At 45.9% G+C, this 27,588-nt stretch overlaps 3 protein-coding genes and 1 long non-coding RNA gene across 7 annotated transcripts; 3 read left to right on the forward strand and 1 right to left on the reverse strand.

Moving 5' to 3' along the window:
* Window positions 1–2,494: 2,494 nt before the first annotated feature.
* ppp1r27b (protein phosphatase 1, regulatory subunit 27b) lies at window positions 2,495–7,081 on the forward strand. Its single transcript, XM_063201445.1, has 3 exons — window positions 2,495–3,155; window positions 5,046–5,196; window positions 6,348–7,081. Exons 1-3 carry the CDS (start codon window positions 2,885–2,887, stop codon window positions 6,472–6,474), a joined length of 549 nt encoding a protein of 182 aa, XP_063057515.1. The 5' UTR covers window positions 2,495–2,884; the 3' UTR covers window positions 6,475–7,081.
* A 5,490-nt stretch (window positions 7,082–12,571) lies between these two features.
* Window positions 12,572–15,796, forward strand: LOC134465769 (uncharacterized). 4 transcript variants are annotated; one of them, XR_010038188.1, is made up of 5 exons: window positions 12,572–12,767; window positions 12,978–13,969; window positions 14,199–14,293; window positions 14,566–14,734; window positions 14,960–15,796. It is a non-coding gene; the product is annotated as an uncharacterized LOC134465769 (long non-coding RNA). The 4 variants fall into 4 exon arrangements; XR_010038186.1 differs by having other exon boundaries at window positions 12,575–13,109; window positions 13,849–13,969; XR_010038196.1 differs by having other exon boundaries at window positions 12,575–12,767; window positions 13,849–13,969.
* Window positions 15,797–19,753: 3,957 nt separating this feature from the next.
* anapc11 (APC11 anaphase promoting complex subunit 11 homolog (yeast)) lies at window positions 19,754–22,041 on the reverse strand. Its single transcript, XM_063201587.1, has 3 exons — window positions 21,796–22,041; window positions 21,411–21,528; window positions 19,754–20,082 (listed from the first exon to the last, which is right to left on the reverse strand). Exons 2-3 carry the CDS (start codon window positions 21,517–21,519, stop codon window positions 19,937–19,939), a joined length of 255 nt encoding a protein of 84 aa, XP_063057657.1. The 5' UTR covers window positions 21,520–21,528; window positions 21,796–22,041; the 3' UTR covers window positions 19,754–19,936.
* A 545-nt stretch (window positions 22,042–22,586) lies between these two features.
* Window positions 22,587–27,125, forward strand: LOC134457204 (E3 ubiquitin-protein ligase TRIM35-like). Its single transcript, XM_063209084.1, has 6 exons — window positions 22,587–22,736; window positions 23,545–23,631; window positions 23,717–23,947; window positions 24,965–24,987; window positions 25,087–25,205; window positions 26,145–27,125. Exons 1-6 carry the CDS (start codon window positions 22,587–22,589, stop codon window positions 26,681–26,683), a joined length of 1,149 nt encoding a protein of 382 aa, XP_063065154.1. The 3' UTR covers window positions 26,684–27,125.
* The last annotated feature ends 463 nt before the right edge of the window (window positions 27,126–27,588 follow it).

The following is a 27,588-nucleotide window of genomic DNA, read 5'->3' on the forward strand; positions in this document are numbered from 1 at the left end:
GATATACCGTAGGGCAAGGGTGGGCAATTATTTTGACCCAAGGGCCACACTGGGTTTAGAACATTGACCAAAGGGAAGAATATCACAGGCAATTTAATTGTATTTAGATGAATACAGTAGCCTATAATGTACATGGTTAATCTCAAACCTGCAAGAACCCTTGTCTTGGGTAGCATTGTAGAATGCTGGCTTTGGGCTCAAAGGTTTTTCTTGGAAAGTCTCTGCGGGCCATTAAGAAATGTCACAGTGGGCCGCATGTGGCCCCTGGGCCTGTGTTTGCCCACCACTGCCGTAGGGAGTTTAAAATCAACCAACCACAATCTTTACAATCATTGCTAATTCTATGAATACATTGTCACCCACTAGACAAGGGGCTTGGGGCAGGTATTGCCATTACGACCCTGTCTGTCTGTCTGTCTGTCTGTCTGTCTGTCTGTCTGTCTGTCTTTGTGTCCGCCTGCAATGTTTTGGAACTACCCTAGGGGCGCCAAACACACACTCTCTCTCTCTCTCTCACACACACACACACACACACACACACACACACACACACACACACACACACACACACACACACACACACACACACACACACACACACACACACACACACACACACGCACACACAGAATATTGTGCATCTAGCTTTAGCAGAGGGCCATGTTGCCATATCTGATTGCTCCTGTTGTTGTTATTTCCACTTGTTGTGATGTTTACTTGTCCATCAGTCTATGCTGTTCCTGCAGGCAACAGCATTGCCAGTTGGGTTGCTGGGTAAGGTAATGCCTGAAAAGGATCATAGATTCAGAGTGAAATATAGGGGAGCTGGGGGGGCAGATGCTTCTAGACATTACTTATCTTGTGGAGACTGCTGATGAGTTACAGCACGTCCCCCAAAGCTGATGTCACTGACAAGTGTGTGTGTGTGTGTGTGTGTGTGTGTGTGTGTGTGTGTGTGTGTGTGTGTGTGTGTGTGTGTGTGTGTGTGTGTGTGTGTGTGTGTGTGTGTGTGTGTGTCTGTCTGTCTGTCTGTCTGTCTGTCTGTCTGTCTGTCTGTCTGTCTGCCTGCCTGCCTGTCTGTCTGTCTGTCTGTCTGTCTGTCTGTCTGCCTGCCTGCCTGCCTGCCTGCCTGCCTGCCTGCCTGCCTGCCTGCCTGCCTGTCTGGGAGGTCTGTGAAGACATCACACAAACAAAGAGGTTTTTTTTAACCTAGATATTTCAAAGTATGGCATGGATTGTTTTTTTTTTACCATACAACTCAGCCCTAGCTATTTTTACATTTTGGCAATAGTGTTACAAGAAAACCCCACGCAGCCCTACCAGCAAATAGCCAAATGTGTACTAAAAATAAAGCGCCACACTCATGTTGGAATCGCCTGTAGAATAGTCTAGAAGTAGTGATTTCATTACCTGACCAAACTGATTCAGTGTGTAGCGTGTGAATCATTAACACCCATTAGGCTACTGTATACATCACCGTCCAGCCATTTCCCCACCCATCTGCTGATTTAGTGGTCGCCCCCTCACACACGTTTCTATGATTGCTATTTTTAGGCCATATTTTTGGAAGTCGGAACATCAATCCATCCTATATGCCATCCTGACTTTGGATGATGTGCTTAAGTTGTAAACCTTTGATTTTAACCCCTGCCGCGGCAAACTGTTTACTCGAAGTTAGCATTGGCCTGTGTGTGTGGTGCGTGACTGTCTGTAAGAACCATCACCGTTCAGCTATTCCACCAATGTATTGATTCAATCTCACATGTTTGTGTGATGGCTTTTTAAACGTTTTTTTGTGGACTTTATTGACAAGACAGTATTAGAGGTGGACAGGAAGCGAATGGGGAGAAAGATGGGCAGGGTCAGTCGGCAAATGACCCAGGCCGGCCGCATGGCAGACGAGTGCCCTACCGGTTGGCCACGGCAGGGCCTGTGTGATGGCTTTTTTGAGGCTATATTTTATGGAAGTCGTCACATCTATCCACCTGTAGCGGTTGACAGCCATGCGTAAACCTTTTATTTTTAACCCATGCAGCCGCAAGTGTTTACTAGAAGGTACCCCTGGACTCATGTGCTGTGCTGTGCACTGCGTGACTGACTGTAATGTCGGTCGTAAAGGCATCAGAGGCCACATGAATGGTGGGTGGGGGGTGTGGGGTGGGGGGGTTAGAGTCTGCCAGTTCCAGATCCGGGGGTGGGGGGTGTATGACTGACTGACTGGTGGCTTTTAAAGTCCCCAGTGGTGAATAACAGGAGCTGGACGAGACTCAAGACCCTAGCCAGCAAGCCAGCCAACAGTCAGCCAGCAGTCGGCCACAAGCCAGCCACAGCAGTCAGCCAGCCCAGTGTGACACTAGCGCTGGGCAGGACCAGTTCAAGCCACTCATCCTCTAATTCAGTCACTTGATCTGTGAGGTGACAAGTCCCCAAAATAGCGCCGCAGAAGGGTATATAGAGAGCCCCGAGGGCAGGGCCCTTGCACTATTCCCACACTACCTACACTAGCAGACAAGGCAGTGCAAGCCAGCAAATAGCCCATAGCTGAGGACTGCCAGGCCAGCACTGCAGAATAGCTACCACTCAGAGAACCTCTGGACCTCAAGAAGACATCTTCTAACCAGGCAAAGACAGTTGAAGCCAGACACGAGAAGCAGAGGACTACCAGCAAGCAACCCTGCCGAATAACATCTTCACCAAGAGCACCAGGAGAGGAGTTCTGGACGCAAAGAAGAAGCCTTCAGAAAGCCCAGAACCTCTGGAGGACACAAAGAAGAAGAACCTTCGAGAAGAACCTTCTAGCTCTACTTCCCAAGGCCTCAGAAAACCGCTGAGGACTTTACTGCTCTTGCGCCTTTTGCCGCCGTTGACCTTTTTCCTCGACACAATGAAGTACCTCAACTACAATATCTCCAAGCCCGTCAGCTACCGCAAGTTCGCCTCCATGACCGTGGCGAAGAAGGATTGGGAGAGCATGCCCGACGCCGCTGCTGTGGCCGCCACCGCCACCGCCGCCGTTGTGCCCCTCAAGCCGGTCCGCAACGTGCACTTCCCCGACGCCGTGCTCTTCCACGACTTCGTGAAGACGGGCGAGTTGGAGCGCATCGGCCGCTTCATCCGGGCCAAGAAGGCCACGCTGGACACCATCTACCACACAGGTGAGAGGATGCACGCCACTCGCACAGTTAGAGTTGAGAAGAGACAGGCAGCCATGGCTTAGTGGTTAGAGCCACTGGCCTTTAGATCAGAAGGTTGCAGGTTCAAATCCCAGCCTCACCAGCATCTTCATCCATGGCTGTAGTGCCCTTCAGCAAGGCACATGACCCCACATTGCTTCAGGGACTGTAACCAATACCCTGTACCCAAAGGCGCTTTGGATACAAAAAAAGCGTTAGCTTAATGTAATGAGTAGACTTCTTGGGACACCATCTGGTACCACCAGTGGGGGGAAAGGTTGAGGGCCCAGCAGCATGATTAGACTGGGCCCCCTAACACTTAGGTGAGCAGATGCACGCTGCTCGACTAGTAGAGTTCAGTTGACTAGAGTTGAGTAGACTTCATTGGGCACCATTTATCACACCCGGTAAGCAAATAGGTGGTACAACCAGTGGGGGAAAGGTTATGGGTCCGGCATGGTTAGACTGGGGCCCCTAACACCCAGGTGAAGAGATGCACACTTTGAAAAGTAGAGTTGAGTTGACTAGAGTTGAGATGAGTAGAGTAGGCTTCATTGGGCGCAATCACAGTAAGCAATTAGTGGGGTACCATCAGTTGGGGAAGAATTGTTAGGATGAATCTAAGGGTCCAGCATGGTTAGACTGGGGTCCCTTATCACACGTGAAGAGATGCACACTGTTTGAAAAGTAGAGTTGAGTTGAGTTGAGAAGAGTAGAGTAGACTTTATTGACCCTGAAGGAAAATAAGGCAACTCTTTTCTACTACTAATTCTAGACCTATCACAGACCTCTGAAAATGCATCTGAAAGGCTGGTATGATAGTCCGAAGAGGAAATCAACAACATGCATGGTTTACTTAACCTTTCAATGTCATGCACACAAAGTCACATATACAGCAGTTTGTGGTTGCTGAGCTGCTTGAGAGCTTGTTTTTAATGCAAGCTCGGTTTAAGACAGATACATCCTGGCAACCAATGCAGGAACAAACTCTTTGTATAACAAATAATGCATACATAATTGAAATATTACTATGCAAAAAGTATTGTACATGTAGTGAAGTTACCATACAGTTGACTCCTGTCTGACGTGTAGGCATCGGATGGGTAGGCCACATCTGGGACATCCGATGCAGGAACAATCAGGAATCAATGAAACCCTTTACAATACGAGAATAATAATTACTGAATTTGGATAGCACACTTCATACAAGATATGCAGCTCAATGTGCTTAACAGTTTAGATTAATTGAAAAAAAAAGATTGAAAAAAAAAACCTAATAAAAACTAATGAAAAGAAAAGAAAAGAAAAGAAATTAAAAGAAAGGGTTGGGGACCCCCTCGAAACCAAGATATCTCATCTCAAGGGGCTATCCCCCTAAAACCAATAAATTGAAACTGAATGTACTGCATGTAGTGATGGTTCCCTGCCCCCACCTGTCTTACTCTGCAGGCATGGATAGGCTACATCTTGGGCAACCAATGCAGGAACAATCAGGACAAACAAGCGCTTGACAACCCGAAAAGTCTTAACAACACATACAATAGAAGATATTAAAAGTTGTGCATGTAGTGACAGTCCCCTGCCCGCCTGTGTGACTTTGCAGCTACATGAAAACTGAAAATAACATCTGCGACACCAAAGCTCACGCGTTTCTCTCACTTTAACGTGACGTTTCATCAGACATTTTTTTTAGACGGATGTGTTTTTTTTCTCTTTGTTACACTGAACGAAATGGTAGTATTATGGGATGGTCAGGACCAGGCTACTATCTCAAGGGGCTACAAACAAATTGAAACCGACAATAAATTGAAACTGAAATAAATAGTTGTGCATTGTAGTGACGGTTCCCTGCCCCTGCCTGTGTTTCACTAGGCATGGCCGCCATCCACGAGGCGGTGCTGAGCGGCAACCTGGCCTGCGTCAAGCTGCTGGTGGAGCTGGGGGCCGACATCCACCAGCGGGACGAGGACGGCTGGACGCCCCTCCACATGGCCTGCAGCGACGGCTTCCCCGAGATCGCAAAGTAAGTAAGAATAGAAGGGGCAAGAAATGCAGTACAGTACATCACCTTGTTTCTCTTCTTCACTTTACCTTAAAACTCACCACACAGACACACACACACACACAGAGACACAGACACAGACACACACACAGACACACACACACACGCACACACACACACACACACTAGGCACAAGTCATGAGACTTCTGTGCTTAACTCCTAATTAGGCATGGTCTGTCTCTCTCTAACTCACACACACACACACACACACACACACACGCACACACGCACACACACACACACACCATGAGGTCACATGAAACAAAGCACCTCAGAGTGGAACCCAAACCAGAGGCGGTGGTATTGGGTACACATGCTTGTGCCTCACATATAGCTCTGCCCTTCTGCCCTCTGCCCCCCCGCGTGAGCAATGCCAAGTGTATAGATGGAGTCCCGAGTGCCTTCACGTCACGGCCAAGGTCTCCTTTACTCCAGGCTATACATCATCACGTCACATGTTCAAGGAGCGCTATTCCTTTGCTGCCCTCGCTGAGAGTTAATATGACTCTTAGAGAGTAGGGTCAGCACTCTTGAGTGTCAAATTTGACTCAACGTGTGAACACTGAGGTATTTACTGCGCGTCAAGAACAAGGCCCCCCCCCCTACTCGAGCCTATATATAAACGTATATATCACGTCATGCGTTAAAGGAGCGGTATTCCTCTTCTCGGTCCGCACAGTAAATTTTGCAGTGTTATTTCAACACTTGGGAGTCGAATGTAATACTCACCGTGTTTATCCTACTCTCTAAGTGTTGTTGTCACTGCAGAATTTATTGTGTGCCAAGGGGAAGGACTCCTGCTCCCTGATATATAGGCTACTACATCACGCCCATAGGCGTGCACACTCAGATAGGCACGAGGTGGTTCTAAAGCACATGCCCCCTTTTGCCCGTCTGAACAAAATATGCCCTTTTTGGAAGTTTGGAAGTACTGTTGTCATTTTTTTTGACATGATCATCTACATACGTACATGCTCATGATTGACGATCAAGCGCATGTGTCAACAATGCTCCGATATTACATAGTTCCACATGCCCCCACTGTGCACGCCACTGCATAGGCCTATTAACCAACAGCATTTCTTTCTCTCTCTGTGTCTCTCTCTCTCAGGTATCTGCTCTCTCTGGGCGCCGACATCAACGCCAAGAACGAGGACGGCGAAACGCCTGCTGACATGATCGACCCGGACTTCAGCCCGGAACTGGCCAAGATGTTCGGGGTAGAAGGCGGCGACTGAAGATAACAAAAAACAAAAAACTTGTTTAGAGAAAACTCGACTGCATTCGCCGCGTTTGTTGTTGTTGTTGCAGTTGTTGTTGGGAGGGACGATGGGAAAGCAACGTGAGAAAAGACAGTTGTGAGCGGAGGGTACGGTCATTTCCACCGACTCTAACCGCCACGAGAGATGATTCCCTTGGGGGGGGTCCCAGGGAGTGAAGTGGAGTGACTACTGAAGAGATAGGCTACTCGGTTGCGGTTGTGGCGGCCTAGCTACTGAAAGGACTTGTGACGAGCTTGTGCTGCGAGGAGCTTCTTCAATCCCATGAGATGAAGCCTACGGTGTGCTTTGAGGCTCAGTGGACTGAAGTCGCTTGATGTCAGCCGTATCAGACGAACTACGCCATGACGCTTAATTTTAACAACACCTCATTTTTTACGCAGTGTTCATGTGTGATTTTTTTTTTTTAATGCAGCTAGCATTTTAGTTGTCACTTTATGTACGCACACATCTTTGATGACGCACTAGCAAGCTTTTATTTATCACTTAGCATAGATCTCCGATATAGTTTGATGTACATTTATCATGATATATTTTATTTTTTTATACTTTTTCAATAAAGTCTTTCAAAATAACTTTCTTCAATGTTTGTTTCATTGACAATTTTACAAGACAACTTTAACAACTGTGATTAAAACACACACACACACACACACACTTGCTTCTAATACAGGGGTGGGGAACCTTTTTCATTTGAGGGGTCACTTCAAATTCATCTGAGGGCAGTAAAAGTCCTCCAAGGGCCGCACTATGAACACAAACCAGGATTTCCCCCTACATTTTAGGCCTATATTGAAGGCAGCCACCTTTTTAAAAAAACCCACCTTCTCTAGCACCTCTGAATATAACTTAATTGTATTGCAAATTTATTTTCTAAAATTCCTTTACAAAATAGGCCTATACCATATTTTATGTGAAGCTGCACAACATTAAAATTATATCGGGGGCCGGATAAAATGGACTCAAGGGCCGCAAATGGCCCTTGAGATATAGGTTCCCCACCCCTGTTCTAATACATCTAACAGCTAAATTGAAGATAAAAAAACACGTTTTGTAAGGGGCTGCAGTGTGTGGTTTCCTGACAAAGACAATCATCTGAAGACGGTTAATGCAGAAGTAGATCAAGCTTTAAGTCATAGTGACAAAGTAATGTGCTTGTGCAATCACACTATGACTACACACATTTAAAAACACTAGAAATGCACCGGATCGTGATTTTTAGGATCCTGCCGGATACCGGATCCACTGCTTAAGATCCTGCCGGATCCGGAACCGGATACCGGATCCTACGAAAGGGTTGAAACACATAGCCTACTCACACACGTGGGCCCTTTTTATCACGTTGGCTCTAACTATTTTGTCTGAAAAGCCTCGGCTACCGGATCCTGGATCCTGGAACCGGATCCTGTGAAAAACCCTATTATCCTGCCGGATCCGGAACCGGATCTTGGATCCTGTGCATCTCTAAAAAACACAGAAAGTGGGATCCTGAGGTGTGACTCCAGTAAGACGCTATCATAAGCCTAAATCCACATAGGGACAACCATGGCCTAATATGGTTAGGGATATAGTCTTAAGATCACAGGGTTGCAGGTTCGGATCCCACCCTTACAGGTCCCCACACCTCCATCCATGGCTGAAGTGCCCTTGAGCAAGCCGCCTAAACCCAAACTGCTCCAGGGACTGTAACCAATAACCTTTAAATAACTCTCTTTAAATAAATTTGTTTAAATAAGACGCTTTGAATGAAAGTGTCAGGTAAGTGTACTGTAATAATAACAAAGGCTTTCCATACACACATTTTCATAAAATACTGTTTTGCCATTACCTTAAAACTCACAGCCAGATGGGATTTAGAATGTCAATAAGGGTGGGACATTTTTTTATGGCATTTCAAAGGGATTACAGTTCAGTAGGTCTATACGCTGAAGGGCTGCAATTTGCCAGAAAAAAAGGGGTCTCCTTTCAGAGACAGAGATACAGGAGGAGAGCTGTTCAGTATTTGTTCATTTCCTGTAAGTCTTATAAGCTTTATAATATGCTCAACTCAACAAGAGTTACTGGGTACTAAAACCATAAATATTCTACAAAAGAAAAGAGAAAGGACAGCACTCCTACTGTAGTTACTATTGACTTTATTGCAGACGTTTCGGTCATAACCTTCGTCAGTGTCTGGCACAGTGACTTCCTATAAGTCTTGACATCCCTTTGCTTTCCATTATTGATAATGTTCATGGAGACCAAAAAAGGATTTATTGATTAAACCAATAATCTTAATCATAGTCCCCATTTTGAACACCAATCACGGGCACCTCAAGACTCCCACAAGGGCACCTCACAAGCTCCACAAGGGCACCATGCTTGTCAGCCCCTGAAGAACACAATGAGTGTTACATTGTGTGAGTTTTCAGTGGTGGCAGACAGACGGCGGCTATATACCTGCATTTTCATGGCTGGAAAGTCTGGAATTCCAGATTGATCTGGGAAAATGACATGTATGTAAACTGCTACCACATAGCTGCTGACCTTTGAGCAGCTGATCTTATGGGACACAGAGTCCCTCTAGTGGACAGCATACATAGTGCTGGTGATGAGTATTATTTGAAGTGAAAGTGAAGTGAAAAGTGAAAGCCCAACTGGGACTGTGAAACTCCAAACTCCCATGGTCACTGTGACACAGCACTCCACAGCACACAAGTGCATACTGCACACAACGCAATTGCATTTATGCCTCACCCGTGCAAGGGGGCAGCCCCCAATGGCGCCAGGAAGGTGGAAATTTGATAAGACAAGGAGAGACAATTTCAACGTGGGAAAAGCTTGCTCAGAAGTACAGGGAACGGTTATTTCATGAAGAACAGTACATAGGGAACAACAACACAACTATGTACACTGACACAATATAGATGGACGTCTATGTTATGGAATTATAATGACTAGAGTGACCTTGGGCAAGATCATTTGTAATATTATGCATTAGCTGGTCCACATAACCATGAACATATTTAGTAATATGGCTTCAGCATAACATTTTGTGTCTTTGTGTGGGATTATATGTGGGCCCAGGCTAGTGTAGCAGCAAAAGCGTAACAGTGATCTTCCCACTCAAATACAACAGAATATGTGCAGGCCCATCTTAATATTGTATATGAAAATATTGCACATTTATGACAATTATGATGAGTAAATTATGTTTTTATTATGGAAAAAGATTGTATGTAATCAAAATTATTTTTTGTTTCAGTCTTTCAGTCAATCTGCGAGCTTGTGGTGATGACTTTGATATTGCAGACAAGGTCTCCAGTTAGGGTGGGGCCCGGGGGGTGTTGCAGGCTCCTCTTAATAGTATGTGTGCAGTGGTGTCATACGTGGTTTCTGTTTGGCATACTTTTCAGACTGACTTGGCGTGTGCATAGCGGAGTGGGATGCAGGTAAGAGTAGGTGTGGGGGTGTGGCGCCACCCATTTTTGGTGAGAGCCAACTGTTGTGCATGATGTCAGGTGGCTGGTCGCACATGGCAAGTTGGGATGCAGGCAGGGCCGGATTAAGATTGCCTGGGACCCCTAGGACAGTGTTTCTCAACTGGTGGGTCGCGACCCAAAAGTGGGTCGCGGAAGGGTCATGGGTGGGTCGCGGAGCCTTGGTGTAAAAAAAACGTAATTCTAAAAAAAAAAAATCCAACTTTTCCTGCAACAATTTACAACTTTTATTTTGATAGGCTAGTGAACTCCGTGTCATCTGTTGTCATAGATACAATCTGAATGTTTATGCGAGATAGATAGCCTGCAACCAGTCATTCGAGTCTTGGTTACATTTTGAGAATTGCATTGAATAGACTTGAACGCTAAAAAAAATGGGTCGCGACCGAATGAGAGTGGAAAATGGTGGGTCCCAAGACTGTTCCAGTTGAGAACCACTGTCCTAGGCTCCAGGCTGCTGTGGGCCCCCTTGGAGACAACTGGCAGGTGGGGCCCCCTAGGCTGCAGCCATATCTAGCCTGTGGGAGCCCCCAGCAGGTGGGGGGGTCCTAGGCTGCAGCCATATCTAGCCTGTGGAGGCCCCCTGGCAGGTGGGGGGCCCTAGGCTGCAGCCATATCTAGCCTGTGGGCCCCCCCTGGACAAAAGGTGAGGGGCCCCTAGGCTGCAGCCATATCTAGCCTGTGGGAGCCCCCAGAAAGTAGGGGGGTCCTAGGCTGCAGCCAAATCTAGCCTGTGGGGCCCCCCTGGACAAAAGATGAGGGGCCCCTAGGCTGCAGCCATATCTAGCCTGTGGGGGCCCTAGGCTGCAGCCATATCTAGCCTGTGGGGGCCCCCAGTAAGTGGGCCCCCCCTAGGCTGCAGCCATATAGCCTGTGGGGGCCCCCAGTAAGTGCGGCCCCCCTAGGCTGCAGCCATATAGCCTGTGGGGGCCCCCTGGACAAAAGATGGGGGGTCCTAGGCTGCAGCCATATCTAGCCTGTGGGGGCCCCGGCAAGTGGGGGCCCCTAGTCTGCAGCCAAATCTAGCCTGTGGGGCCCCCTGGAAAAAAGATGAGGGGCCCTTGGCTACAGCCATATCTAGCCTGTGGGGGCCCCTGGGCAAAATATGGGGGGCCCCAAGGCTGCAGCCATATCTAGCCTGTGGGGGCCCCCGGCAAGTGGGGGGCCCCTAGGCTGCAGCGATATCTAACCTATGGGGGCCCCCGGTAAGTGGGGGGGCCCTAGGCTGCAGCCATATCTAGCCTGTGGGGCCCCCAGCAAGTGGGGCTCCTAGGCTGCAGCCATATCTAGCCTGTGGGGCCCCCTGGCAGGTGGGGGGGCCCTATACTGCAGCCATATCCAGCCTGTGGGGGCCCCCTGCAAGAGGGGGGGCCTTACGCTGTAGCCATATCTAGCCTGTCGTGGCCCCGGTAAGTGGGAGGCCCCTAGGCTGCAGCCATATCTAGCCTATGGGGGCCCCTGAAAGGTTGGGGCCCCTAGGCTGCAGCCAAATCTAGCCTGTGGAGGCCCCTGGGAAGTGGGGGGGGGCTAGGGTGCAGCCATATCTAGCCTGTGGGGGGGCCTAGGCTGCAGGCATGTCTAGCCTGTGGTGGGGGCCCTAGGCTGCAGCCATATCTGGCCTGTGGGGGCCCCTGGCGGGGGGTGGGGGGTGCTAGGCTGCAGCCATGTCTAGCCTGTGGGCCCCCCCCTGGGAGGTGGGGGGGCCCTAAGGTGCAGCCATATCTAGCCTGTGCAATAATCCGGCCCTGGGTGCAGGTGAAGGTTGGGGGTGGAACCTCCTTCCTCATCCGCCATTATCTGCATCGTGTAGCGGCGGCCTTAGTGCAGTCCAAGGGGAGGGTGGTGGTGGTGGTGGTAGGGGTACAGTACCATTCTCCTCCTCCCCTCCTCTACCTCCTCCATCTCCTCCACCAGTTCCCAAACCTCCGGAACCCTCTTTAATGAGGTGCCAGTGAGGATGTGGGTGCAGCGCCATTAAGCTCATCCTCCTCCTCTTCCTCTTCCTCCTCCTCTTCCACCAGTTCCAGCGTGTCGTGGTGGCTGCTCCAGGTCCAGCTGGAGGTGCCACAGATCTCGGGGAAGGTGGGGAAATGGAGGACCTCCGGGTAGCGGCTCAGCAGCGACGCCCCCACAAGTGCAGCACCTCCCAACGCTTGGAGGCTGTCAGGGTGCGCAGGCATATGCTTAGCCCACGCCTGCCTGCACAGCAGAGGAGAGGGGAGAAGAGGAGAGGAGGGGAGAGGAAAGGAAAGGAGAGGAGAGGAGAGGAGACAAGAGGAGAGGAGAGGAGAGGAGACAAGAGGAGAGGAGAGGAGAGGAGACAAGAGGAGAGGAGAGGAGAGAAGAGGAGAGGTGAGGAGAGAAGAGGAGAGGGGAGGAGAGAAGAGGGGAGGAAGGGAGAGTGGAGGAGAGGAGAGAAGAGAAGAGGAGATAAGAGGAGAGTAGAGAAGATGGGAGGAGAGGAAGGGATAGGGGTGGGTATTGGCAAAGGGTTCACGATTCGATGCGCATCACGATACACATGCCACGATGCGATTCTATCACGATGCATTGCGATTCATGCAATATGGTCCAGCTGCGTCTTGTCCAGCTAATACCGCTACGCCCATTCCTCCTTACTAGACCGCCCTCACAGTAACGCCCCTTTGGCTGTTCAAGTTTCTGAAGTCAGTATGCTGCCGAATGGCACTTGTAAGCGCCCCGCGGGACTTATTAAAACGACTGGATGGATTTCGCTGGATGGATTTCGCTGCAGCGATCACTCAACTGTCGGTAAGATTTCGAATAAAATGCATGAATATACATAACGGTTACTTTACGAGTTGACTTAGTCGGAGTGCGAACAGAAAGTCGGAGGTGTCATATTTGTTCAACCTGGTGTTAAACGTAATTTCAATTCTTGACCAGTGCATGTAAAGAAATTGTAAATAAAACCGACTTGATGTAGTAGTGCTAAAAATAAACCTTTATATTTTCTCTTAGTGAACTTCTCAAAATATATGGGCTAATGTAGATACCACTTGGGATGGGTTTATCGTTACCTATTGTTTCTGATGGGGCGTTAATTGGTGTGGCACCCGGAACTCTTCCTCACTTCAGGAAGATTGGCAAGGGGTAAGCTGTGTTTTTTTCCTCCGTGTCACAAAGTATTTAATGATGTTTCTGTACTTTAATTTCTCTGCTACTTTATTGATCTTTGATGGGAAGATATTCTGTTACGTTTGTGTTGATATTTTCGTTGTAATTTTCGCTCAAAGTATGTACAACATTAGCGCCATTAATGTCCGCGATCGTTATGAAGTTAACAGGTGCTAACGAGCAGATTGGGAAGTAAATAAATGCTACTGGATCGAGGCCCCTCGTCATCTCTCCTGCCTCTTCAATCATCCAAAGACTGTTTAGTCTGTTATTTTAATGTAATGGTCGGTTCATGTCCGTTGCATTGACTTGACTTGTCATTGGGTCTGATTTTAAATGTGCCATATAGTTCAATGTGGGAGCAGGTTCACACACTAAATAAGACACTAAGGTCAAGCACAAGCAGATTTTTTGTTTTATTTTTCTCAGAGCAGAGTAGAGCAGATGTTTCAGGTTGCTGCCATCAGAGAGCAGTGACTTGACCTCAGTGTCTTATTTAGTGTACTCCCACATTGAACTCTACTTTTTGGGTCCACGCACCTACTTATTTCTAAACATCTAGAGTGCAACAATACCCATGCCTCCTAATGTGCCATATAACCTGTATCTCGCCTATTGTGTGTGTGTGTGTGTGTGTGTGTGTGTGTGTGTGTGTGTGTGTGTGTGTGTGTGTGTGTGTGTGTGTGTGTGTGTGTTCGTGAATGTGTTCACGCAGATATAAGAAGTTGGGGTTGGGGTTGATGATCCACATGATGGTGATGGACCAGGACAGCTCTGGACCTCCTGATTGGCAGCTCCATCCTCAACCTCCCTTCCTGTCCTTCACACATGTGCAGGTAAGGCCAATTTTTAAAAACTCACTGCATTGTCTGAGGCAAAAGTAGGAGAAAAGGAGTGAGTGAGTGAGTGAGTGAGAACCCGGCCATTACATGTGATGTGACCCTTAAAGGGCGTGTGTGTGTCCTAGAACCAAGACAGTGGCAGTGTGTGTCTGTCTGTCTTTGGTTAAGGATATTTTTAAGATACTACCTTGTTGTGTTAACATTATTTTGCTATTTCTGACAGACAGAGGCAGTTTTCTGAAGGATGGTTAATGTCAGTATCAACATGTTGTGATGGAGGCTTCCACCTGAGCTGAACACAGAAACTTGCACACAGTGGTGAGTAAAACACTGAATCTGTTTTGTTCTGCACTAGACCAATAAGTATTTCATACAGTAATTCCTTTCTGTACTGTGTTTATTTATTGAAAAAAAAAATGTGGATAGAGGATAATACAAAACACTGGCACTGTAGTGATCCCTGCACAGGCCAGAAGCTGTGTATCTCTTCAGCCTGGTGTTCTGCATTAAAATGATGGGTGTGATTTTTATGTAGTGTATTCTATGTATCCCTCTCGTGTGTGTGTGTGTGTGTGTGTGCATGCGTGCAGATGGAAGCAGTCGTTCCTGTTCAGCATTGATATGCCGGTAATGGGTTTGATGAGCCACAGCGTGGTGATGGGCAATCAGCATCAGGACCAGGGCCGCTCACAAGGAGAACCTCCTGCCCTGCCTCTTCATCCTCAACCTCCAATCTTCCTGCTCTTCACACATGTGCAGGTGAGGACAACCTCTAAAATGCACACTTGACTTGAGGCAAAGGGGGGAGAATAGGCGTGCATGCATGCACGTGCACCAAACTTTAAGACAGTAGCAGTGTGTGGGGGGGGGGGCATGTGCACAAGCATATGCACGTGCTCATGTCATGTCCTTCTGTAGGTAGATAGGGGTTGGTTGTTTTTGTCTTAATTGTCATTCATAACATTAACATGCCTTTTTTGACAGGCACAGAGCCAGTTTTCAGAGGGAGGGCTGATGACACCAGCAACTTCGGATCTGAACCTGATCAACCCAGCACCAACCACTGTGCCGCTCCTCCTCTGCCAACTGCACCACATGGCTCCACCATCTCAAAAAGGCACAGACACTACTCCACTTCCTGCGAAGGATGAGAGAAGAGCCGACCTCCCCACAACGGCACTCACCACCTTCTACAGGGGTGTCATTGAGAGCATCCTGACCAGCAGCCTCTCTGTCTGGCATGGCAGCCGTCAAGCTGAAGACTAGAGGGCAGTACAGAGAGTGGTGAGGACAGCAGAAAAGCTCATAAGATCACCCCTACCTGTTCTCCCTACTACCATCAGGGAAGCGCTAGCCCAGCATGCGGTGCTGCAAAAGCACACTGGGAAACGACTTCTTTCCACAAGCCATCAGACTCCTCAACGCACTGAAGAAAACCACATGAATAACCAAGGACACGGGAGAATATTCCATGAACACTTCTTTCACCATGCCACTTACACTTAACTCATTGCACCTTGTATACAGCATCTTCACACCACCTGTATGAACTCCTCCTGCTGTGTGTGTGTGTGTGTCCACTGTGTTTGTGTATTTATTGTCCATCAGTATGTTAATCTTATTATTGCACACTGTTTGGGTGTCTGTATTTATAGTATGTATCAGTCTATATTTAATGCCAATGCCTTATTTTTAGTTATTAGTTAAATGCACATTGGAGACTGGTCAAACACAATTTCAAACTTTGTGTTAACCCTCTTGTTGACCGTTCACACTTCATAGTGTAAAAGTAAACAGAAATAAATTCACATTTCATTCCTGTCTCGTTCACTTCTTTCAGCAATGTATGTGGCCTACATGCAGGGAAGCTGACGGGGGACAAAGGGGTCCGTTGACCTGGGCCCAGTGAGACGAGGGGTCCAGGAATGGGTCCTCATTACATTGTATGTAGTCTATGTATTGAGTGGGGGGCCCTTTCAGATTACTTTGTCCTGGGCAAAGCCAAAGCTGTCAGCGGCCCTGATTATGTATGCACAAACACTGGTTATGATGGTAGGAAAATTTTTCTCTGTTTTCTGATGGCCTTTGAATTAAGACAGGCCAATCTGGAACCTCTCCTGGATAAAGAGGTAAGCTTCAATGGTGTGGTCACTCCTAAATCATAGACAGACATGGAGTATGGTAGGCCTATGGTAATGAAGAAATCGTTTTCTCCAATAAAACAAACAAATAGCCTATTGCTATTTTAAATACTATTTCATATTTTTTCATTAATATCTGCTCTTTTCAAGCTGGCCACATAACTGTGGTGAGGTGACACTCATTAGGCCTACTTCAAAAAGTCGGGAATGTGTTGCTGATGTACATCGTACAACTTTGTCTTACCAAGTGAACAACCTCGCCTAAAAGGGTTTTTTAATTATTTGTCGGGGTGTGTTAATATCCTGGAAAGGATAAATCTGTGGTTTAATCATATAGCCTACCCAGTGTTAACAGTGACCTCGATACACACAGCTAGGTGAGGTAATGCCAACGCATTGACAGTATATATTTAGGCAATATATACAGTATTTACTATCAATGTGTCAAAGTTGTGTTGAAATCAAAGCATTTTGGCGACCTGTACGTTATGACAAATCTGTGCATAGCGACACGAGTTCTAAACAGTAGGCTACAATGTCCGAGGTACGGGAAGACAAAGCAAAATACATATTGGGATTAGAAAACGTGTGATTTATCTCACTTTCTTACATAAATTGTTGAGAATATTATGTCAGTGGAATGTTCAGTGAAACGTTTCTCTGGAAGATAACAATTTGCACGGGATATCTTTGAAAACATGGAGCCTTCATCCGGAAATGGCCTTGAAAATGACATCATGCAGTATCCCTTCACGATTGGCCAATACGGCAAATGCCGGGAACGCCCATGGGCGTGCTTGCATTAGGGGTGGAACTGTTTTACTGCAGCTGGACCCTTCTCGATTCATGTACTACTGTGATGCATTGCGATATTTACTTCAGTAAATGTGTAAAATACAGCTTATTTATCAGTTCCTGTGTAGCTTTCATAAGTCAGTTCATTCTATTTAAGCATTTTATCATCTGGGAGAGAGCTTACATCACAACAGAAATATTACCTACTCTCTACTGAACAAAATCAACCCGTGGCAAATAGAATTTTATTGTTATCAAATAATCAATTGTCATGAATCCATGCAGTATATTGAGAAAATAAGTATCACGATACCTTGTCATGAATCGATGCATTGTATCGTGAAAGTAAGTATTGCGATGCATCGATATGACGATTATTTTGCACACCCCTAGGAAGGGAAAGTGGAGGAGAGGAGAAAAGAGGATAGGAGAGGTGGAGAGAGGAGAGGGGAGAAGAGGAGGAATAAAAAGATAACACAAGCGAGGAGAGGAGAGAATAGGAGAGGAGAGGAAAGGAGGAGAGAGGAGTGGAGAGGAGAGAAGAGGTGGGGAGGGGAGAGGAGAAGCGGGAAGAGCAGAGAGGATAACAAGAGAACAAAGGAGAGGAGAGGACAGGAAAGGAGGGGAGGGGAGAGATGGGGAGAGATGGGGAGAGGAGAGGACGGAAGACAGGAGAGGAGAGGGGCAGGCACGGTCACACATACAAAAACTAATAGCATTACAAAATATGCTGAGTTACATGGCATGCTACAGTCAATCGAAAGTATTCACAGCGCTTCACTTTTTTCATATTTTATTATCTTACAGCCTCATTCCAAATGCTACAAATGAATCTCTATTGTCAAAATCCTACACAAATTATTCCATTATGACCATGTGAAAAAAAAGTTTTGAAAAAGTATAGAAATAAAAACCAAAGAAATCATATTTACAAAAGTATTCACAGCCTTTGCTTAATACTTTGTAGAACCACTTGGCAGCAACTACATTCATTTTTTCATTTCGAAATAAAAAGGGATTAAAAGGGAGGTCATCGGTCTGTGTTTCAACCTTTCAGTACATTGAAATTGTACATTTTGAGTATGCACCTGGCTAGAGTGAGTTTTGAATGAAATCCTATGGAGAGTATCATGATCTGCTTCTGTAGTCACAGTGCATGTTGACATGCATGTTTCTTTAGGTGTAAGTCAGATTTCCAATATTGACAGCATTCATACATCGCCAAACCATGTCAGTCCCACTACCATGCTTGACTAGCCAGATTATGCACTTTTTGTGTAAAACTCACTTGTTTACCATCACACATGCTTGACGCCATCTAAAACAAATTCTAGGCGTCACAAAGGATTGCGCGTCACTATCAAACTGATCCTTTTTGCGTCATCCACGGCGCAACCTCTTGAACCCACAAAAACCACTGAGATAGTCGGACTCACACTGTACATAAATCCAACGCTCATTGATTCCATCCTACCCTGCGCAAAATAGCCTGTGCAAAATCACTGGACCTCACACCAAAGTTTGCCGTTGGAAACAGCCAAAAGCTTTATAAACGTCAAATAACCAAACTACTCCTAAAATATATTCTTTTTAATCTTGTGAAACCCCATATTGTAGTTATTTCAGTAGAATTTGTATTTTTTTGTTAATTAAACTATGTCACTCAGAGTAGGCATACAGGCTCAGGAGGCCAGCTGATTTAGTATCCATGGGGTCTTCCTGCTGATGAAAAAAGTCTTCTGAGTTCAGGGGCATTGTCAGAGCAGGATGCAAGTCTTGGTCCAAGATAACTTTGTATGTTGCTTCAGTAGCGCACCCTTAGCAAATATGAATTTTACACATTCTTGCCTTGCTGAAGCTCCCTCCCAAATTTAACATTCAATATAACAACTGGTCAACTAATGGTTAGATACAGACCTGGAGAGATCTGCAAACCACAGAGGCTTGCACAGGTCTGCTGTGAACTTTAGCAGAGAACAGGTGATTATCTGAGGATGCTTCAGCAAGGCTGGAACTGGTCAGCTTCATCTCTGCGAAGGTCACGTTTCTAAGTGGCTTCTGATGAAGACAGACATTTGCCATTGACAACAAAGTCCCTTTTGTTGACAATATATAGATGCTGTTTCCACGTAGCAGGATATTTTTTTAGCAGGATATTTTTTTCTCCTGTTAGGTGTAAACGCAACATGTGGATAAAAATAAATCCTCCATTGTAACGAAGGTGTTTCAGCCCCCTAAACAGGATATTTTTTTCTCCTGCTTTTTATACCTGGATTTTAAATATCTGCTAAGTGGAAACGGAAAGCCTAAACCAATGCAAAACCAATACAACCAGGAGAAAAAAATATACACATATAAAAATATCCAGCTACGTGGAAACAGCACCATAGTCTAAAATTAAAACAAACATTTTAACATGTCTATAAGTAAGTAAAGTGGAACTGTTCACACATTTAGACTTTTTTTGCCTTAAGAGTTGACAGGGGGCGTATGTACTTGTTAAAACAATAGACTCAGGATTACTTCTCTACAATTGAGTTTTACAGCTACAAAATACAGAGCTTTCTGTGTCATATTTTGACTCTATAGGTCAGGCACATTCGCTTTCACCATGTGGCTCAAAATATGATGTAGAATGCACAGGTTATGACAATTGAAACCCTTCATCACAACACAGACTAAGTCTAGATCAAATTCCTGTATATTGCAGATATGTGCAAAGGCGGCAACTTCAGGTCAACATTGTAAAATTTCGTAATGACTAAAGTGTGTGCACCCCCAATTTGTCGACTATGGATGTGTGTGGATTACGAGCAAAGAAAGAATGAAACATTCCACAGTGTCCCAGTCCACTGAATTGAAAATGATGCCATCATTTTATTTTCAATATAAAAAAGTTAAATACAAAAAAACATAGATGGTTTCTTGTTACACTTGATATCCACATATTTCACACACTCTCGTATACATCTCTGTTCTCCGTTCCTTATATCGGTTCACTGCACACCTGCTGCGCACAATGACCTCACTCCTTGAACTTCCACTCTTGTCGACACATGGGGCACTGCTGCTGCACCTGTTGCGAGTTCAGCCACTTGAGGATGCAGTGCATGTGGAAGCAGTGGGAGCACTGACCCCAGACCAGTGGGCAGTCGTCTCCGGGAACCTTACCTGGAAACAAGAAGAGGAGATGCTCTACTTTATTATACAGAGTCAGTGCTGCAGGCAAGATGTCATCATGGTAAATGGAATTGGGAAGCCACCCAAAACTACTTCAAGGAAGTTGAGTAGACAGACAGACAGACAGACAGACAGACAGACAGACAGACAGATAGACAGATAGATAGATAGATAGATAGATAGATAGACAGGGCATGAACTTGCAGATGGATAGACAGACACAGACGAAATCGACACAGACAGACGAGAGTCAGACGAAATCATTACAGGAAGTCAGGGTTGGCAAAGTCATGAAAGAAAAGTGAAAGCCCAATGGGAAACTCCAACTCCCATTGTCATTATGACACAGCACTCCACTGCACACAAGTGAACACTGCACATTGCACACAACGAAACTGCATTTATGCCTCACCCGTGCAAGGGGGCAGCCCTCAGTGGCGCCCCATGGGGAGCAGTGCGGTGGGACGGTACCATGCTCAGGGTACCTCAGTCATGGAGGAGCATGGGGGAGAGCACTGGTTGATTACTCCCCCCACCAACCTGGCGGGTCGGGAGTCGAACCGGCAACCTCTGGGATGCAAGTCTGACACCCTAACCGCTCACCCATGACTGCCCTAGTCATGGCAGTCATAGGCTAGCCTGAACAGCTAGTATATCCTTCCACATGCAAACACACTTTTACAAATATGCACTGACAAACTGCACAAATGCACTTGTACTTATACAAATAATATGCAACAGATCAAAATTTCAGAGTACCTGTGTCGTGCTCAAAAGCGACTCTCTGCCAGAAAACGACTGACTTCATGGACTGCCCCCCTGTAACTTCGGACTACAGAGGTTAGGCTGTATCAAAGTCACTGTACATACACATGGCACCCTCCACTGTCACCTCAGAAATGTTGGTGAGTTTTGCCCTTTGCAATCCTGACTTACAGGGGGCAGTCACATTCTCGCAACCGCTTAGTGGCGTTGCAAGAATATGACTGCCCCATGGAAGTCAGGATTGCAAATGGCAATACTCCACAAAATTTCTGGGGTGATAGTGGAGGGTGTCAGGTGTATGTAGGCCTGCAGTGACTGATATAGCTAACTCCCTGTAGTCCAGAGTTAGAGGGGGCAGTCTATACAAAGTCAGTCGTTTTCTGGCAGGGAGTCGCTTTTCAGCACGACACCTGTCAAGGCATCTGAAGGTAGCTGCTCTGGAGGGAAACAAGCGAGCGCTAGCTGGACTGTCCAAGTCAAATGCGACACCTTACTTATTGCAAACCGATCATTCGTTAAGGCAGCACATTATTAACAACAACTGGCAAACTTACAGTCGGGACAACATCCATTGAAAGGTGCACGGCAGATACCACAGTTGTCATCATTGGCCACCCAGGACCAAGCCGCCACACCGTTCCACTGTTTTATTTTCACCTTCATGGCAGAAGCCTGGCAGTAACAAAGAAACAAAGTGTAAATCTTGTTTTTCTGGTGTCTGAAGCTTTCCACAAACTTCTTTGGGTTGAAGGCCTACACAGTTGACATGACAAGACGCACCCCAAAAGCGCGAGAAAGATAGCCTATGCTAAGTTGTGCTAATGTTAATGGGTTTGACAAAATACAGACGTGCCATTCAGCTAAGTTAATGTTTAGAGATGACGCAGCATAATGGAAAGCATGAATGGAAAGAAACACAGGCGTGAAGATTGCATTTACCCTTAAAACTCAAGTGCAGTCAGTCAGTGATCTTGTTTCCATGTTACGGAGGCTTTGGGATGGTGATATTTTGAGCCTTGCCTCGCGGAATCTGAAGCGGAACGTAACAGTCATGTGACTTTTTCCTCAACAGCACATGCGCTTCGCAACCCTTTATTCTTTATTATTTTTGTGTTGTTGGCGGTTGGCAAACAACTTTTATGCCCTAACACAGGTTGAGACAGCCACTATAAAATAACAAGGAGAAATGGCCGACGTGTCTGTGTCAGAAGAGGATTTGTCCTGTGTTTCAAGTCAGTAGAAGGAGAAACTCATAGAGGTAGAAAATAACACTAGAGTGGACATGGCAATTCACGACAGCACTAGGAAGTGGCACATGGCGCCTCCCATTGTCTGTAGGTAGTGTAGGCACCTTCAGTCAATTCAAGTCAATGGAGAACACGCCCACCTCTGTCAAAAAAGGGACTAAAACTGTGTGAATATGAAGTAACCCATTAATCAAAGACCAGATTTGAAATGTCAGGATAAATATCTACTTAAATCATATGAGTCGATAAAATACATCTAAAAATCGAATTATATTAATTCTGCACATATTTAGCAACACACTTCAACTATTTTCCTTGTAGAGTGTGTTGATGGACATTTTCACATTATTAAGCCATTTTTTGACAGAGGTGAGCCTCCTTGTCCATTCATTTCCATTTATCAGACCTACCTACAGATAATGGCCGCCACAGATTGCCGTCAGAAGGGGGGCGGGGTCACCTCTAGTGTTATTTTCTACCTCTATGGAGAAACTACTCTGCATTCTTCATCAGTCAGAACTGAAGCAGTACTGTGAGCAAGACGAACAGCTAGCGTGTTCAGTGTGTCAAACCTCAAAACTCCATGAAAACCACTACTTCAGTCCCGTTGATGAGGCAGCACAGGATCGTAAGGTAGGATATGATGAGAAAATGTGCACTATTCTTTTAAATGCTAATTTCAGAGCAGGTTGTTCTGTGTCTTCAATGATAGTTCTGACACGTTGAATATAGTGGTCATATTCATGTTCAACCAGTAGGTGGAGCCATATCATTAGGGCAAACACTGCCACTACGCCTCTTCTCTCCATGTAACATCAGTTTGTTGGTTTCTGCGCACTTTTGACCACCTGACCTAATAATATAAATATTTCAGTGTCTATTTTAAAAATTTACTATATTTATCCCCTATTCTGTATACTATTTCTAAATGTTTTACTCTACTCAACTCACAGTGTCCCTGGGTGTGGAAGCCAGAAAGCCCATTGGGAAACTCCAACTCCCATTGTCATTGTGACACAGCACACAACGAAATTGCATTTATGCCTTACCCATGCAAGGGGGCAGCCCTCAATGGCGCCCCTAGGGAGCAGTGCGGCAGGACAGTACCATGCAGGGTACCTCAGTCATGGAGGAGGATAGGGGAGAGCACTGGTTAATTACTCCCCCCCAACTTGCCGGGTCGGGAGTCGAACCGGCAACCTGTGGGCTACTCACCCATGAGTAGGCCTACTAGTGTCATTGGGTTCTCTCTGTCAGTATTTTGTTGATTCATTGGCCCTATCTCAATGTCCAGTGTTCTAGACTTGCTAGGACGTGAAACGCCCAGTGATTGGGTACTCTTTGGTGAGCTCCGCAGAGTATCCAATCACTGGGCGTTTCACACCCTAGCAAGGCTAGAACACTGGCCATTGAGAAAGGGCCACTAACTGTGTCATTCCAGGAGTCCACTCTGAGGCCCTTACAGGACAAACTGACGAGATTTACAGACGTGAAACTCGCCTGTGATAAAACTGCACAATACATAAAGGTAAGATGGCTCATGCCAAATACAATACTACCATTTGTATCAAGGAAATCCATAAACAGGAGATGTGTGTGATATCATATCACAGGTCCAGACCCAACAGACAGAGAAGCAGATCAAGCAGGAGTTTGAGAAGCTGCACCAGTTTCTACAGGATGAAGAGGCAGCCAGGATAGCTGCGCTGAGGGAGGAAGAGGAGCAGAGGAGTCAGATGATGAAGGAGAAGATTGAGGAGATGAGCAGAGACATCTCATCTCTTTCAGACACAATCAGAGCCATAGAGGAGGAGATGAAAACTGATGATGTGACATTCCTACAGGTTAAAAAAAAACATGTTTTTGTCATTATTTGAAAATATAATGCATTTCACTTTCTCTAACAGTTTATGTGGTTTTAAATTCATGTTGTATCATTTCGATTTTCATTATAATCAAACTTTTATTACTAATTTTTCACAAAGCCATGCAGTACGTTTCCAAATGCCACATAGCTGATGACCTGAAATAGTCTGTGTACATGTGATTGCTTTGATGACTACAACACACGTTCAAAGGGTCCTGGAATAGAGCTCTTCAGCGTTGACGTCAACTTGTATGCGGCGTTTGGACTTCCGGTTCCATGGCGATTTTTTACATTGCAAAACGCCATAGAGATTCAGGTTTGGCAAAAATATAAGTTGCACGGCAACAACGAACATTAGCGTGTCCCCGCATCCCTTTCTCATTAGTGGAACGGATCGTATCATCATGTTGGTGTATTCACATGTTAAATCATGACGATTATAATTCAATATTGCTAACCCCTTTCTGATCATTAAAACTTCCGAACTACATGCTTTCCTTTGGTTGCCATGGGTACAACCCTCCGCACGTACATGACGTTAGATACAGGCGCCGCTTCTGTAGTCGCCAAAAGCTTCCGGGTTTAGCATATGGACGCAACATCGTATTTATGTCGAAGTTTGACACAAAATGATCAACCATGTCATACCTACAGCCTATTTTTAACACCCTCGACAGTTTGCGGGGGTTCGCTAAGCGCGTGCTTGCACTCGGAGCTTATTTGAAACTGGCCCCTATGCATTCCCAATGGAGGCCGGAAGCCGATACGAACCAGGAAGTCCTTAAATGCTAACATGAAAGACTACAATCTACTACATGCTTCCGCGTTACTGAAGAACTCTATAGTCATAACTCCTTAGAACACATTCTTTGTACGCTTCTCAATTCAATTCTTCACTTTTTCTGCACACTTTTTCATTAAAAAATCGAAACATACGGTATCACAGGATTATATTTTATCACATGATCTCAAAATATCTCTGTTGTTTCTACAGAACTATAAGGACATAGATGAAAAGTGAGTTAAATGTTACAGTTATACTACCTTATACGTTTCTTGTTACTCTTTGTTTAAGAATTCAAATCCATACCCATTGACTCCTGTATGTTATTCCAGAGCCCAGTGCACTCTGCAGGATCCCGAGAGGCCTTCAGGAGCTCTGGTCAATGTGGCAAAGCACCTGGGCAACCTGCAGTTCAGAGTCTGGGAGAAGATGAAGGACTTGGTTCAATATTGTGAGTTACTGTACTGTATACATTACATGTCATCACAAAAAAAATCACATGGAGCCGCACATTCTCTCTCTCTCTCTCTCTCTCTCTCTCTCTCTCTCTCTCTCTCTCTCTTTCAGGGGCATCGCCAGACCTATTTTACAGGGGCACGTGCCTGGGTATTGATTTGCTGTGCCCCGGTATGAGTTTCAGAAAAAAAACCTCCAACCGTGCTACCTTGGAATTCTTAAGTTTAGCATTCTGAGTAATCTACAGAATGTGCACACAATAACGCTCATTTACAAGCTTTTTAAAATAAATAACTACAAAAAACGTGCAGCTTTGCGCGCTGTGCTCGCATAATCTCTCTGTGCCTTCTGTGCCCCTCTATAGCATTAGGTCAGCTGACACCCCTACTCCCCCGCCCTCTCTCTCTCTCACACACACACACACACACACACACACACACACACACACACTCAGCACTCATGTATTTGGCTTCATAATGAGGCTCACTTCATCTCTGTCATCCTGAATTCCTGGATTCACACCCCCCCCCCCCACACACACACACACACACACACGTTAGTTTTCAGCTTTTCCCAACAAAACCTAAATATGCATACAGTACACACACACACACACACACACACACTGCATGCAGGTATCACAGACACACTATTTTGCTTTGCTTTCTTGTCTGTCATCGTTAACCAGCAGCAACATGACGATCATCATTATCTACATCATCTTGTCACCACCACTCCTACAAATGCTACTGTAAACAGTTCTGTCGGTGTTGGCATTTGTAATACAAATAAAAAAAACGTATCAAATTATTAAGCAACATTAAAGTGCTCACTTTCACCTTCAGCATTACTGTATCAACTATCATCAGTTTTATTCCATCTACACACACGATCATCATTTCTGCTTCATATTTCCTCTTTCATTCCTCCACAGCTCCTGTGATTCTGGACCCCAACACCGCAAACCCAGAACTCATCCTGTCTGAGGACCTGACCAGTGCAGAATACAGCAGACAGAAACAGCAGCAGCTTCCTGACAACCCAGAGAGGTTTGGGCTTTGGGGCAGTGTGCTGGGCTCTGAGGCCTTCAACGCGGGGTCACACTGCTGCTGGGATGTGGAGGTCGACGTCAGCCACAGTGGCACCTGGTCTCTGGGGTTGAAGACGGAGAGTAGCACCAGGAGCGGATGGTCTGGACACAGGGCAGGATTCTGGCACATTTATAATCGTTACGATGAATATCAAGCACACTCTCCAGACACGTCAGACTTGGTCCTCAAGGTGGAGCGGAAGCCCCGGAGGATCAGAGTGCAGCTGGACTGGGACAGAGGAGAGCTGACATTCACTAACCCTGATAATGACACACGCCTACACACTTTTACCTCCAATTTCACCGAGAGGATGTTTCCATGTTTCGGTGCTTATGACTGTTCTCTGAGGATTGTGCCGGTGCAGCCTGCAGTAATGGTGTAGCGCAGTGGTTCTCAACCTTTTTTGAACAAATGCCCCCTTGACCTCATCATAAGCCTCCTAACGCCCCCTTAGTATTGAAAAATACAAAAGACTAATGCCCACCAATGGGAACTAAGCCCCGCCCCCACTCAGCTGTATCCTTCTCAACGCCTGCTTCCTAGCGCCCCCGTTGAGAAACACTAGTGTAGCGCTTCATACATCAGACACAGTGCAGATCCGGCAGCAGGAACAGACTGACCATTCAATGGAACACTGCGAATTGATAATACTGATAATGAATTGATTATACTGACATGCTGTCATGTTGTTTGGTGTAATTCATGTAATATCTATAGGGAGGGTGGGGGATATGAGAACAGCATTTAATGTCATACTCACACATATCTATATGCATGCTGGGGATATGAAAACATCATTTAATGTCATACTCACACATATCTATATGCATGCTGGGGATATGAAAACATCATTTAATGTCATACTCACACATATCTATATGCCTGCTGGCCAGGGCAGCCGTGGCCTAGTGGTTAGAGAGTTGGTCTTTCAATCTAGGGGTTGCAGGTTCGAATCCCCCCTGACCTCTCCCTACATCTCCATCCATGGCTGAAGTGCCCTTGAGCAAGGCACCTAACCCCACATTGCTCCAGGGACTGTAACCAATACTCTGAATAATAATGACTGTAAGTCGCTTTGAATAAAATGAAAGCGTCAGCTAAGTGTAATGTAATGTAATGTAATGCTGGGGATATGAGAACAACATTTATTTCTTCGTAAGTGTTTCATGAACTAGTATAATGGTAGCGACTGAACATTCCACCTGCACTACTACATCTGTGACTGAACTTTCAACCTGCACTAACTCAAAACATACACACGCACACACACACACACACACACACACA

Source organism: Engraulis encrasicolus, chromosome 1 (assembly GCF_034702125.1).
Source record: "Engraulis encrasicolus isolate BLACKSEA-1 chromosome 1, IST_EnEncr_1.0, whole genome shotgun sequence".
Taxonomy (NCBI): Eukaryota; Metazoa; Chordata; class Actinopteri; order Clupeiformes; family Engraulidae; genus Engraulis; species Engraulis encrasicolus.

What these genes read in the sequence shown, in the direction of transcription:
- ppp1r27b (XM_063201445.1), top strand. Translation starts at nt 2,885, where the DNA reads ATGAAGTACCTCAACTACAATATCTCCAAGCCCGTCAGCTACCGCAAG. An exon ending in GGACACCATCTACCACACAG is followed by an intron (nt 3,156 to 5,045) that starts GTGAGAGGATGC and finishes GTGTTTCACTAG; the next exon opens with GCATGGCCGCCATCCACGAG. An exon ending in GGCTTCCCCGAGATCGCAAA is followed by an intron (nt 5,197 to 6,347) that starts GTAAGTAAGAAT and finishes TCTCTCTCTCAG; the next exon opens with GTATCTGCTCTCTCTGGGCG.
- anapc11 (XM_063201587.1), bottom strand. Translation starts at nt 21,519, where the DNA reads ATGAAGGTGAAAATAAAACAGTGGAACGGTGTGGCGGCTTGGTCCTGG. An exon ending in CAATGGATGTTGTCCCGACT is followed by an intron (nt 20,083 to 21,410) that starts GTAAGTTTGCCA and finishes TCTTGTTTCCAG; the next exon opens with GTAAGGTTCCCGGAGACGAC.
- LOC134457204 (XM_063209084.1), top strand. Translation starts at nt 22,587, where the DNA reads ATGGAGAAACTACTCTGCATTCTTCATCAGTCAGAACTGAAGCAGTAC. An exon ending in AAACTGCACAATACATAAAG is followed by an intron (nt 23,632 to 23,716) that starts GTAAGATGGCTC and finishes ATCATATCACAG; the next exon opens with GTCCAGACCCAACAGACAGA. An exon ending in GAAGGACTTGGTTCAATATT is followed by an intron (nt 25,206 to 26,144) that starts GTGAGTTACTGT and finishes ATTCCTCCACAG; the next exon opens with CTCCTGTGATTCTGGACCCC.